At 51.2% G+C, this 12,195-nt stretch overlaps 1 protein-coding gene across 2 annotated transcripts in view; it reads left to right on the top strand.

The window, feature by feature from the left end:
- PARP1 (poly(ADP-ribose) polymerase 1) overlaps window positions 1-11,766 on the top strand; it is a 41,171-nt gene extending 29,405 nt beyond the window's left edge. For both annotated transcript variants that reach the window (XM_061160166.1, XM_061160167.1), the window contains exons 14-23: window positions 586-714; window positions 3,590-3,673; window positions 5,356-5,478; window positions 6,029-6,157; window positions 7,623-7,721; window positions 8,225-8,377; window positions 9,305-9,432; window positions 10,195-10,256; window positions 10,833-10,947; window positions 11,225-11,766. In XM_061160166.1, coding sequence (XP_061016149.1) covers window positions 586-714; window positions 3,590-3,673; window positions 5,356-5,478; window positions 6,029-6,157; window positions 7,623-7,721; window positions 8,225-8,377; window positions 9,305-9,432; window positions 10,195-10,256; window positions 10,833-10,947; window positions 11,225-11,306 — 1,104 coding nt within the window. In that variant the 3' untranslated portion in view covers window positions 11,307-11,766. The remainder of the gene's footprint in view (window positions 1-585; window positions 715-3,589; window positions 3,674-5,355; window positions 5,479-6,028; window positions 6,158-7,622; window positions 7,722-8,224; window positions 8,378-9,304; window positions 9,433-10,194; window positions 10,257-10,832; window positions 10,948-11,224) is intronic.
- Window positions 11,767-12,195: the final 429 nt, after the last annotated feature.

The following is a 12,195-nucleotide window of genomic DNA, read 5'->3' as shown; positions in this document are numbered from 1 at the left end:
GGGGTAGGGATGACGCTTGTATGTGTTTAACATTCTCAAGCTGCCTGGCAGGAAGTGGGACTGGTTGCTTGATCCTTCGGCACTATAGAGAAGGCTGTGTGAATTCAGTCTTGGGTGAGGCAGTGTAAGAAGAAAGGAGGCAGAATTTGTCCATCAGTCCAGTGTCCCTTGGGTCCACGGTTTGCCCTTGTAGCTGCCAGCACTTCCACCTTGGGCATGAATGGGCTCTGGGCAGGTTCCCAGGCACAGGGCACCAGCGACCCCAGTGTGGGAGGCAGTGCGGGCATGAAGAGAGTGTGGGTGCCTGCAGGTCTGCCTATACAGAACTGTCTGCTTCGGCGGTGTCTGGAATAAGAATTGGGAGCAGCCACGAGGACCTGGGGTGCACAGGCAGTCTCATCCTGTCCATACTCTACATGTTCCTCCTGGCAACTAACGCTAAAACTTTGATGAACACACAACCTTTTCTTTTTTAGTTCTTTTTTTGCTGGTGGCACTCCATCCTATATCCTTTCTCTGCCAGGTGACACTGCCGCAACTTTACTTGGGTGGTTTAATTGGGTCTCTTCCTGATTTTCCCTACAGGATGAAGAGGCGGTGAAGAAGTTGACAGTAAACCCTGGCACCAAGTCCAAGCTCCCCAAGCCAGTGCAGAACCTCATTAAAATGATCTTTGATGTGGAAAGTATGAAGAAAGCCATGGTGGAGTATGAGGTTATTGCACTTTTGTTATATTTGTGAACATTTGCTGGGGTGGATGATTGGAGTGCTGAGTTGGCAACAAGTTCAGTGGCTGGTGTTCAGCCTGAGACACACAGGAGCGCTGAGGCCTCAGGTACCTACACTTTCACAGAGAATCATTGGCCTGTTGTGAAATAGATGGTATGTTGTCCCCATTGCACTTTTTCCCTTGAAGTTGCCATAATGGAGTGTGGGGCATGGTTCTTTTGTGGCTCAACCAAATAGGCCACTCAGAGTTGTCATGGGAAGTCCAAGATGGAGCCCATTTACAGTGAAAGAGCTGCTGTGATCAGCAGAGAGCTTCTGACACTTGCTTCATCAGATAAAATTCATAACAGCCAATTATAGGGGTGGAGGGGAGTGGGAAGTGATGAGTGGATCCGTCATGTTTCTGTCTAAGGAAGAGTGGTGGGGACCACCAGCCAGGGCCAGGTATTCTCTGTTCCCCTGGGAGATGGATGTAGAAGGGCTCCTTGTTCTTGCTGCCTCTAACCTTTGGGCTGCTTTGAAAAAGAAGCAGGGACCAGCTGAGTGCAAGAGTTGCAGATTATTAGCCTTGACCATTCCGCCCCTTCACCAGCTTGCTTCCTCTCTGCTTCTTCCCAGGGCCTTCCTAGAGGCTGCCAGCCAGCCTTGGAGAAGACAAGACAAATCTGGGTTGTAGAGACCACTAGCAGCTTCTCTTCCTCAGCCCTGCATCTCCCTGTCTTGAGCCCAGCCTGGCAGGACTGCTCGGGCTCTGCTGTTGTTACACTGTTGGGTCATGTCTTAGACAACCCCTAACAGATGTGATGATAGCTAAGGCTTGTGCAGATATCTTGTTCAAGTAGATATACAACCAAGCTTCTGGCTGGGAGGTCTGACAAGTTTGAACAGCTTATGGGCAGGCTCAGCAAGAATGCCTAGAGAAGTGTGCTGGGGTGGGCAAGGGCATCTTCATTTCATGAATCTTTTAAAAGAAAGGTTGCACATATCCTTTCTAACTTCTCTGTGATTCATAGAATTTCTCAGCTGTCATCAGACCCAGTCTCTTTCTGTGAAATGACTTTTTTTTTTTAAGATTGTCTTATGCTCTAAAATGGGCTTTCCCTGGTGATTCAGACAATAAAGAATCCGCCTGCAGTGCCTGAAACCTGGGTTCAATCCCTGGGTTGGGAAGATGCCCTGGAGGAAGGCATAGCAACCCCACTCTAGTATTCTTGCCTTGGAGAACCCCCATGCACAGTGGAGCCTGGCGGGCTGTCGTCCATGGGGTTGCAAAGGGTCAGACACAACTGAGCAGCCAAGCGCACACACACACTCTAAAACAACCTAGAGCCAGGGAACTAAGTGGGTTGAGCATGTGGAGAGTGGGGCACCCACTCCCAGCCCAATGGACTCCACGTGGGGTGGGGTGGCCAGGTAGATAAGGAAACATAGTAACCAGGGGCACTGTGTGCTCCCCGTGAGGCAGGTGAGCCCTGAGCCCAGAGCAGAGTCCCAGCCGGGGCGGGGAGGGTGTGCGCTGAGTCCAGAGCCCGCGCTCCAGCTTTGCAGCCTCCTTACCCCCTGCAGCCCACAGTCAGGAGTGGGGGTGGCTTGGTCTGGTTGAGCCCTTCTCTTGTTCTTGTGGGCTGTGTCTGTGCAGTAAGGGTGTAGGTTAGAGAGACCAGGTCTTCTTAAAACCAGCACCAGAATTACCCAGCTCCGGGAGACGCTTCCCTCAGAGTCTCTGCTCTCACTCTGGTCACTCTGCTCTTGGAGCATCTTCTGGAGTTCCCTCTCTAGAATTGCATTAGAGCCAACTCACAGTCCATGCTTGGGTCACTCTGCTCTTTTACTGTACTGTGTCCTTGGCTCAGAATACATTATCCACCCTCTTGTCTGGACTGCACTCCAACTGTTTAACTCTTCCCAGAAACCAGCTCTCCCTGGGGATGGATGGACGGTACTGAGGCTGCAGACGCTGTCACCATTGGTGCCTGTTGGGCTGTGAGCACATTCACATCCTCTTAATATTTCATCTAATCAGATAGCAGTTCCACTTGTTGAGGGCTTGTCCAGCTCCATCTTTGTTCCAGGCCCTGCAGGTGCTAGAGACGCAAAGATGGGCTAAGTGCAGTCCCGGGGCCAGGAGCTCAGGGGGTCTGCTGGGAACAACCCTAGAGACAGCGGCTCAGGATTCAGAGCAGGGGGCTCCGTGGGAGGCTTATAGAGGAGGGGGCCTAGCCAGCATTCAGGCAGGTCGCTCCCATAGGGAGTGGGTGCCTCGCTCGCTAGCTGGTAACCAGACCCCTGGCCACAGAGTTCATGCTTCTCCCACTGCAGCCAGCTCCCTGCCTTCCTGCTGGTTGCCAGGGTGTTGTGAGCAGCACTGTTGTAGGGACAGATGTTTAACCTTTGGGGTGACTGATTTGAGGGGTACATTGTTATATTGATGTCAGTATGTATGTACAGGAGCGTGTCCTTTTCAAAATAACTTTCACCACTTTATGGTTATTTTCTGGCTGGGGATGGCCTTGGCTCTGAGACCGCAGGGAGGGTCTCACTTGGGAATTAGATGAGAGTCCTGCTGTGTCTTCCAGAAGTGTGGGACTGTTTCAAACCCAGTCCAGGGGTGGGGGCTTGGCTTAGTCTCTGCCATAAATGAAATGAACAAGAATCTTCTCTCACAGACTCCCGTTCACTGCACTGGGGGCGGGGCTGCAGAGCCTGTGGAGTTGGGTCACCAGGTCACCCTCGAGGACCAGACTGTGGCTACTGCTTTGGGAGCCCAGGAGGCCTGGGGTGATGTTCAGCCTAGCTCTCCCGTCATCACGCCGGACAGTGCCCAACTTTCAAAGGGAAAAAAATCCCCCTGTCTCCTCAGATTGACCTTCAGAAGATGCCCTTGGGGAAGCTGAGCAAAAGGCAGATTCAGGCTGCGTACTCCATCCTCAGCGAGGTCCAGCAGGTAAGACATCAACCTCTCCTCCAGCTGCCCAATATGGGGGGCAGGGGTGTCTCCTGGGCTGCCTCTCATCCTTGGGTGGGCAATGCAGCAGTACATTTACTCAAGGTTAAGGAAATAAACGTACTGTTTCCACTGATTTAGATGGTTTTCAATTCACCAGGTATGGTAAGAGAAAGTAAGATGGACACAATTCTAATGAATTGGCAGTGTTTTCAGATTGTCAGATATGAAGTAAACACTATATGCCTGGTGAGGAATTTCATTCTCCTGCCTCATAAAAATATTCTGATTTTATTTTGTGTGTCCTTAAGAGAGGCTGAGCTTATTTTGCAGTTACTAGGAAATCATCAAGTAGCAAGTTAAATATCGCATTACTCTTGTTCATGTTCATTCCATGTCAACTTGCTGAGCATCTCCCAAGGTCCCCCAGTCCCCAGTGCCTTCCATCCTCTTCCCTGGATGGGGCTGGAGGGTTCCACGTGTGTTTGGGAGTGGCACATGAAAGAAGAAAACCACACAGGACACTGAAGTCGGGCCAGGGCAGTGGACTCTGGCTGGTACTGGAGAGGAGGCCCTGAAACGTAGCGGTTAAATCCGGTTACAGCCAGTCCTGAGCAGTTGACCTCTTTCCTTGTTACCCGCTGCCGGAGACCTGAAAGGCTTTCCTCAGCCCGAGCGCTTTGCTTTCCAGAATGTCCAGGCGGAGGGGCTAGGGTGGTGTCCTTTGCCTGTTGCGCAGAGCAGCCTGTAGCACAGGCAGAGGTTTACAATGAGGACAAGCCTGTGTCACTGTGAGAAGCCCACCTAGGGCCTCAGGTGCTGACTCGTTGCCCCTTCACCCTCCTGTCGGCACTGAGAGTGTCGGCCAAGCATGCCCTGACCAGTGGTCCAGCTCCTCGTCTCTGCATTTACTGAGCACCTTCTGCATGGAGCAGTAACTAGGAGTGCGGCGTGGGGAGGGGCTCGCCTTCGTATGCCTGACCCTGGCCCTCTAGGTGGCGCTCAAGACAAATTCCTCCCCACCCCCCCCCCACCCCCCTTAAAGATGAAGGTCAATGGCCAAGGGGGCCTGATTGGATTTTATAGCAAGGGGCTTTTTCCTCCCCCTCAACTTTTTTTCTGACTGTGCCAGGTCTTAGTTGTGACATACAGGTTCTTTGTGGCAGTGCACAGGCTTCTCTGTAGTTGGTGATGCTTGGGCTTAGTTGCCCCACGGCATGTGGGATCTTAGTTCCCCAAACGGGGAACAAACCCACATTCCCTGCATTAGAAAGCAGATTCCTAACCACTGGGCCACCACGGAAGTCCCCAACAGTTTGTTGTTAACTCTTTTCAAACATGCAGAAAGTTGAAAGACTTCTGCAGCAACAGCCAACGTGCCCACCACCAAGATGCCCCAGTGAACGTTTTGCATAGTGGTGCAGGGTTTATGGGTGTATAAATGCACAAGTATCTCTACAAGTGAAATCGTGTACAGGAAGCCCATGTGTCCTGAGCCACCCAGTTTGAGGATGGGATCCTGCCGCTGCCTGGCTGAGTGACAGACACTGCAGGAAGGTGGTTTCCTGGCCTGGCCACACAGGCTTGGCAGCAGCATCCAGCTTCCAGAGGAGAAAGCCCGGCCAGGTGCTGGGGAGCTCAGCAGTGCCTCAGGCTGTTCCCTCTGTTTCCTCCCCACAAAGGCACTGTCCCAGGGCAGCAGTGACTCTCACATCCTGGATCTCTCCAACCGCTTCTACACCCTGATCCCCCATGACTTCGGGATGAAGAAGCCCCCGCTCCTGAGCAATGCAGACAGCGTGCAGGTAGCGCCACGGTCCAGGGGTGGCCACGGGTCTGGGCTGTGCAGGGTTGGGCGTCACTCCCTCATCACTGCCCCTCTGTGTTGTGATCCCCGAGGGCAGTGGCCAGGGCCGGAGGCCCACCGCTGGGCTCTCATTTTGAAGTAGGGTTTCTCCCTATGTTGGGAGCCTGACCATGGGTAGGAGAGTTGGGTTTTCCTGCCCTTGCTGAACCACATCAGTCTGGGGAAAAGGAACCATAGGAGAGGGGGGAGCATCTTTGTCCCTGCTTTCCCTCTCCTTCATTAGGGAGCCAGTGAGAGGTCTCCACCTGTCACCAGTGCGTAGTAGAGAAAACCCCACACATACGGCCATGTGGTTTCTGCCTTTTCTGCCCTAGGGAGCAAGCCTCCTTAGCATTCCAGAATCTTTAGGCATGTTCCCTGTGAAGAGAGAACGGGCTGTCCCTGGACACCTGGGAGGGACCTCGTCACTGTCTGTGTTGGACGTTGTCTGGGTTCTGGGGTCTTTCTCTCTCACCTTGTACTTAGTTCAAGGTTTTCCTTTCCTCCAGGCCAAGGTGGAAATGCTGGACAACCTGCTGGACATTGAGGTGGCCTACAGTCTACTCAGGGGTGGTTCTGATGATAGCAGCAAGGACCCCATTGATGTCAACTATGAGAAGCTCAAAACTGACATTAAGGTAACAGGGCCCGCCCTTTCTGAAGCATCAGACCCTCTGTCTCAAGAACAGTGGTCCCCAAACTTAAGCATGCATCAGGATCTCCTAGAGAGCTTGTTAAAACAGATTGCCGGGGTCCAAGGATTGACCAGCCTGATGAGGTTCCCAGGTATTTCTGCTTGTGGTCCTCTGAGAACCTCAGAGCCTTCATCTGTAAAGAAGCACCTCGTTTGCGAGGCAGGCTTCCAAGTCAAGGCAGGCACCTGATGGCAGCCGTAATAAAGCTGCAGTGCCTAGGTTCATGTTCTCTGGAGTCAGAGTGGCTGTGTTGATGCACACAGTTCTTGAACTTGGGTCTGTGGGAGGCTTGGGCAGAAATCACCCTGCCTTGGCCACCCAGAGAAATTTTTGCCTTAGCTGTGAGCTTGCCCTGGCTTTGAGCCTGGTCTCACACCTCGCGTGTGCCTCATTTCACAGCCCATGTCCTGCCCTGCAGTGTGAGGAGGTTCAAGTACACTGGGATCTGTTCAGCCTGGTGTCCTGTGTTTACATCACTAAAAAGAGCCTTTGCTCCGTGCTTAGGACAAAGTATAGGTTTTATGTGGTGTGTGGGTGTATGCAGGGTGGGATACCAAACAGCCTGGTTCTTCATGAAGGGGGTTGTTAATGTCTCCATTAATGATTGTGAGGCCATTTAATTAAGAGGCAATGAGGAGAACTAGAATTTCTGCATTCTCTGAACTTTGGATTAGACTGTGAAAATATAAGTCCCATCACACACTCACAGATTTCAGCAGAGATTGCATTATTTGATGGTTATTTAGTGTACATTTGCTCTGAGCCACAATGTGCCTGTCCCAGAAGATTCAAGTGGAGCACCCATCACCATCGTCAAAAGCCCTAGAGTCTGTCATATCCTTGCTGCTTTTGGTTGCAAGTCTTGGCTGCAGGGTGTCTCCTGGCCCCCCGGGGTTTAAGTCATGATTCAGTTCAGGACACACAAGCAAAATCTTGTGTTTCTGACTCTTTGTGACCCTATGAACTGTAGCCCGCCAGACTCCTCTGTCCATGGAATTCTCCAGGCAAGAATACTGGAGTGGATTGTCATTCCCTTCTCCAGGGAATTTTCCCGATCCAAGGATTGAACCCAGGATCTCCTGCTTAAGTTATGGTTAGGGAGACTATTACCTGAGAGCCAGCTCCTCATTGTAGAGGTTCCCCGCTCCCAGACAGCGAGCCCCATGTTCCTAGCTTTTGTGATGTCCCAAAGCATAGGGTTCTAAGTAGGAGGGAGGCTGGGATCATGCAAACAGGTGATGAAGAAGCTGATGCCCGAGGAGGTGGGGGGCCTGGAACACAGGCTGACTGTCTCCCACCTGGGCTCCACGTGAGCCATGTATTACTTGTGCGTCAGCTGAGCCTATCATTGTTCTCCCTGCCTGTGTGTGGCTCTCCTTGCTCTGATTCCAAGACGCTTTACTTCTAGGTTGTGGACAAAGATTCTGAAGAAGCCGAGATCATTAGGAAGTATGTGAAGAACACTCACGCGACCACACACAACGCGTACGACTTGGAAGTCGTCGACGTAAGGCTGTCTCCTCCCCCTGCCCCCTTTGTGTTCTCCCAACTCTTCCCGGCCCAGTCCTCCGACCTGGGCCTGGATAGAAAAGAGCGGTTGGCTTTGCTTTAAATAACCAGAAGAAATGACACAGTTGTTTGTGGGACACAAAAGTCCATAGTCTTGTGGTTTGAGGTTAGCTTTTTATTCTGTTTTAAAGGACATTTCCTCCCTACCATTCCAAAAACCTAGTTCTAACCTAGCTTTGGAATCAGAACTATTAAGAGAGATTCAAAATAAAGTGCCTCAGGTGTGCCTCTGCTGCACGCAGTATGAATTTTAGCTGCTGGTCCCTGCCGGACGAGACCTTGACTGGGGATTGTTGCCACATCCCAGCCTGATTGGAACACCTTACATACTGAAGAAGGCCTCACGTGTCCCAGCTCTGTCCGTGTGTCTCGTCGGATCTTCCAGTTCCCCACAGTAACTGGTGACTCCTTCCACTTCTCTCCTTTTAATACTCTGACCAGATCTTCAAGATAGAACGCGAAGGAGAGAGCCAGCGTTACAAGCCGTTTAAGCAGCTGCATAACCGGAGGCTCCTGTGGCACGGGTCCAGGACCACCAACTTCGCAGGCATCCTGTCCCAGGGTCTCCGGATAGCCCCACCTGAAGCGCCTGTGGTACGTGCCTGGCCTGGGAGCCACAGCAGGAGAGGGGTGGGCTCTGCCCATCTCTGCAGCCATCTCCACTTGAGCCCTGGGGGTACTTGTGTGGGAAGCCTCTGTGTGCCTCTGTGACCGTGCGGCCTCGTTTAAAGACGTAGGCGCAGCCATCATGGTTAAGGTGAGCGTTGCTGCACATCCCTCTCTTGGCCTGACTACCAGGCTGCACACAGTTTCTGGAACAGAGGAAGTGAAGTGTTTTCCAGACCCTGCTGTGAATGACAGTTGGGTGCGTTGACTGGCAGAGAGCACAGACTTTGGCCACGGGCCAGGCTGAGTCCCGACCTGCCTCTCCCACCTCCCAGCCGGGGACCTCCAGTCTGCCTCGGTAGAGCCCGACCCAGACCCAAGTCAGACCACTGTGTCAGCTGCTCAGTTATAGACGTCACCCACCAGGCAGGAACTTAAGGGTCTGCCAGGCCCCTTGTTCTGTAGCTGCAGAAAGCGAGGAGCTTGAGGACCAGACTCGGTAGTGTGGCAGAGTCCGCTGTGCTGTGTGGCGGCAAACACTCTCACGTCTCTTAACCCCATTTTCCCTTAAAGGAATAAAAAGTATAGCCGTGTTTACCAGGTGTTCACATGTGCCACACCCTGGTCTAAGAAGCCGTTAGTAGCTCATTTAATTTTCACAGCAGTCCCATAGGGTTCTTTTCCCCAGTTCAGCGAAGAAAGGGGGATCCAGAGAGATCCAGCGACTTCTCACAGCCCCTAGGCAGCAGTTGGAGCTGGAATCCAAACAACCTGGTCCAGAGCGCAGGGCTCTGCCCACTGTGGGGAGCGCTGTGGGGGCCGCTAGTAACCTGTCACAGCTGTTTTCTTGGCGCCTGGCTCGCAGTCAGCGCACCCATGAGAAGGTTTTCAGCTGTCCCTTTTCCATCCTTCCAGACAGGCTACATGTTTGGTAAGGGGATCTATTTCGCCGACATGGTCTCCAAGAGTGCCAACTACTGCCACACATCCCAGGGAGACCCAATAGGCTTGGTCCTGTTGGGAGAAGTTGCCCTTGGAAACATGTGAGTAACCCCACCTCTGGGGCTGGTGGCACTTGATGGGGGTGGATGGAGTGAGCTGCAGGAAGGAGCTTCCCCTGGCTAGGGGTGATCCTGGAAATTCCCCACCACGGTTAAGAGGACCCACCAGTTCGGCAGTGGGTGTCAGACACCAGTGCAAGTTAAGTGAATGAGGGAGGCACAGAAATGCCTCACGAAACCAAGAGAGGAAGACAGCCAGAACTCAGGAACTGGCAGTTGTGTTCTTCCTGTGGATTGGGAAGCACAGAGGGTGGTCACTTCATAGCCCCTGTCCCCCTACTGATATTCAGATTTCCTGTCTGAGACCAACTCAGGTTGAATTGGAATCTTAATCCTAGTTGCAGATTCCTTGCAGAGAAAACTGATTGGCCCAGCTTGGATTGGTTGTCCACCTTGGCCTTATTGACCATAACCCAAAGAGAGCAGGGTTATGTAATAGACCAGGAGGGGTCTCGGGGTCATGGACTGGACAGAAAGTTCCAGAATAGCAGCTACACCATAGCTCTAATCAGGCCCTTTCCTGGAATTGGCCTTCTGGCAGTGATCATTGGCACGAGCTGTTCAAAGGGGGCTGCACCTTCCATGTCTAGAACCAGAGCAGAGGTGAGCTCCTAGCAGGGAAGGTGGACTGGGCTCTCTGAGTATTGGTCTCAGCAGCTTCCATGGCCTTGCTCTGCTGTTCATACTGTTGGTCTGAGAGCCCAGTGACCTTAGAGGCTCTTCTGAAACTACCTTCTCTTATAGGTATGAACTGAAACATGCTTCGCATATCAGCAAGTTACCCAAGGGCAAGCACAGTGTCAAAGGTAATGTGTTTCGGAAGCTGCTGCTGCAGATACCCCAGACAGCACAGGGAGAGGGGGCTTTCTTTCCCCCAAAATCATAGTTTCTGTGGCTAGCTGTTACAAGTTCTTTTTTTTTTTTTTTAATGTATGACCCTGGTTTTACAAATGCCACATAGAAGAGTTCTGGTTCCAATTCCTAATAACCAGGTGCACTGGCTTTGGGTTCTAACCTGACTCTTAGCTTCAGTATTTTTTTTTTTTTAAGCTTCAGTATTTGAGGGCCTTCTGGTGGCAGAGTGGTACCTGGAGCTTCTTGAATTGCTATAGCTCATAGCCCATAATGATTTAGGACTTCCTTCTGCCTAGTTGAAGCGAGGGCTTTGGGATTCTACTTAACAGAAAGCAGGGTGGGGGCACTACTATGCTGATGAAAATCAGTTAGACTGGAATTTGGTATATACTTAGAGCTTTATGTCTGGAAGGAGGACACAGTATTGGGTTTTGTATGTCTTTTCTATGTATACACAGATCTCATCTCTCTGAAGCATTTTCGGCATGTTTCCACAAATCATATCCCATCTGCCTTCTGTCCTGCAGGTTTAGGCAAAACTACCCCTGACCCGTCGGCTAGTATTACCATGGATGGTGTGGAGGTGCCTCTCGGGACAGGGATTTCGTCTGGTGTTAATGACACCTGTCTGCTATATAACGAGTATCCTTTACATGTGTGCTGTGTGCGCCTTGAGCAATGGTCTGGGGCTGTGGAGCCACTTAAATGCAGCCCGTTCACCTGGGGGCGGGCTGGCTCAGGACGGTCCCGTGGTGGGTCTCACGGGGAATAGTTCTGCTCAGCGGTCTCCCTGGTCAGGATGAGAGACCCAGCCCCCGACCTGGGAGGGTTTGTGGGGTGTGGCCGCAGGCCAGCTTATGGGCAGCAAGCACGCCCTCCATTGTGGAAGCGTTTGTACCTTGACACACTTCCCCTCCAGGTACATCGTCTATGACATTGCTCAGGTCCATCTGAAGTACCTGCTGAAGCTGAAGTTCAACTTTAAGACATCCCTGTGGTGAGCTGTGAGGGGTACAGCCCACTGACTGACGTGCTTCGCACTGACCAGGCAGAAACCTCAGCTGAGTTGCTGAGGCATAGTAGCTTCACTCAGTCTCCTTAGAAAGGATTTTATATGAACACTTGGTCACATGTTTCAACAATTTTCCCAGCTTTTCAAATCCCTTGATTGTGTTGGGAGGGGGAGCGGGCGGGGGGTTGTTTTGGGGTATTTCTCCTGCCAGCCATAACCCTGGTAGGTACAACTGACAATAGAGGGAAAGTTGGGGAGGGTCTTAACTGTCTAGATTAGTCCAATGAAAGAGCCTTGCAAGCCACGTTAGAACGTCTGCCTTACTGGTTTCCCCAGGGAAGGAAAAAAATAATCTTCTACCCTTGTTTCTAAGTATTCATCTTTAGTTTTGGAAAAATGTTAAGTGTTTATTTTGAAGTCAAATAAAAACTAATTTCATACTATTTAAATTTCCTTTTTTTATTATTTTGTAATTGTTGTCACCCTTTCAGCCTCTTGTTTTTCGGTGAGAAGTGTTGGGAGACCACAGGGAGGAGCTTTAACAATTTCTCATACTGAGAAACAAAAGGCACTTTCCTTTTCTAGAGACTCTTGAACGTGGAAGCTCTCGGAATACATAGTAGTTTTAGGTTGCATTTGAAATTCTCAGTTTTCCTCTGAGCAATTTTGTCTTCTAAATTGAGACTAGCATCACCAAAATACCAAAGGGCTAATAGTAATTATGGATTAAAATGGAAATGGCTTCTGTCCTTAGGTGTGTTTGGTCTCATTCTGACCATGGATCTATTAATCTTCACAGTGCAAGGTCCACAGAGATTGTAGGGGGATTGTTTGCACTCGTATCCATGAAGCCCCAGAATGTGCCAGGCAACATATAG

This window comes from Dama dama, chromosome 14 (genome assembly GCF_033118175.1).
Source record: "Dama dama isolate Ldn47 chromosome 14, ASM3311817v1, whole genome shotgun sequence".
Classification (NCBI taxonomy): domain Eukaryota; kingdom Metazoa; phylum Chordata; class Mammalia; order Artiodactyla; family Cervidae; genus Dama; species Dama dama.
The sequence above is the reverse complement of the archived record's forward strand: the minus strand, read 5'-3'. Positions and strand labels throughout refer to the sequence as shown.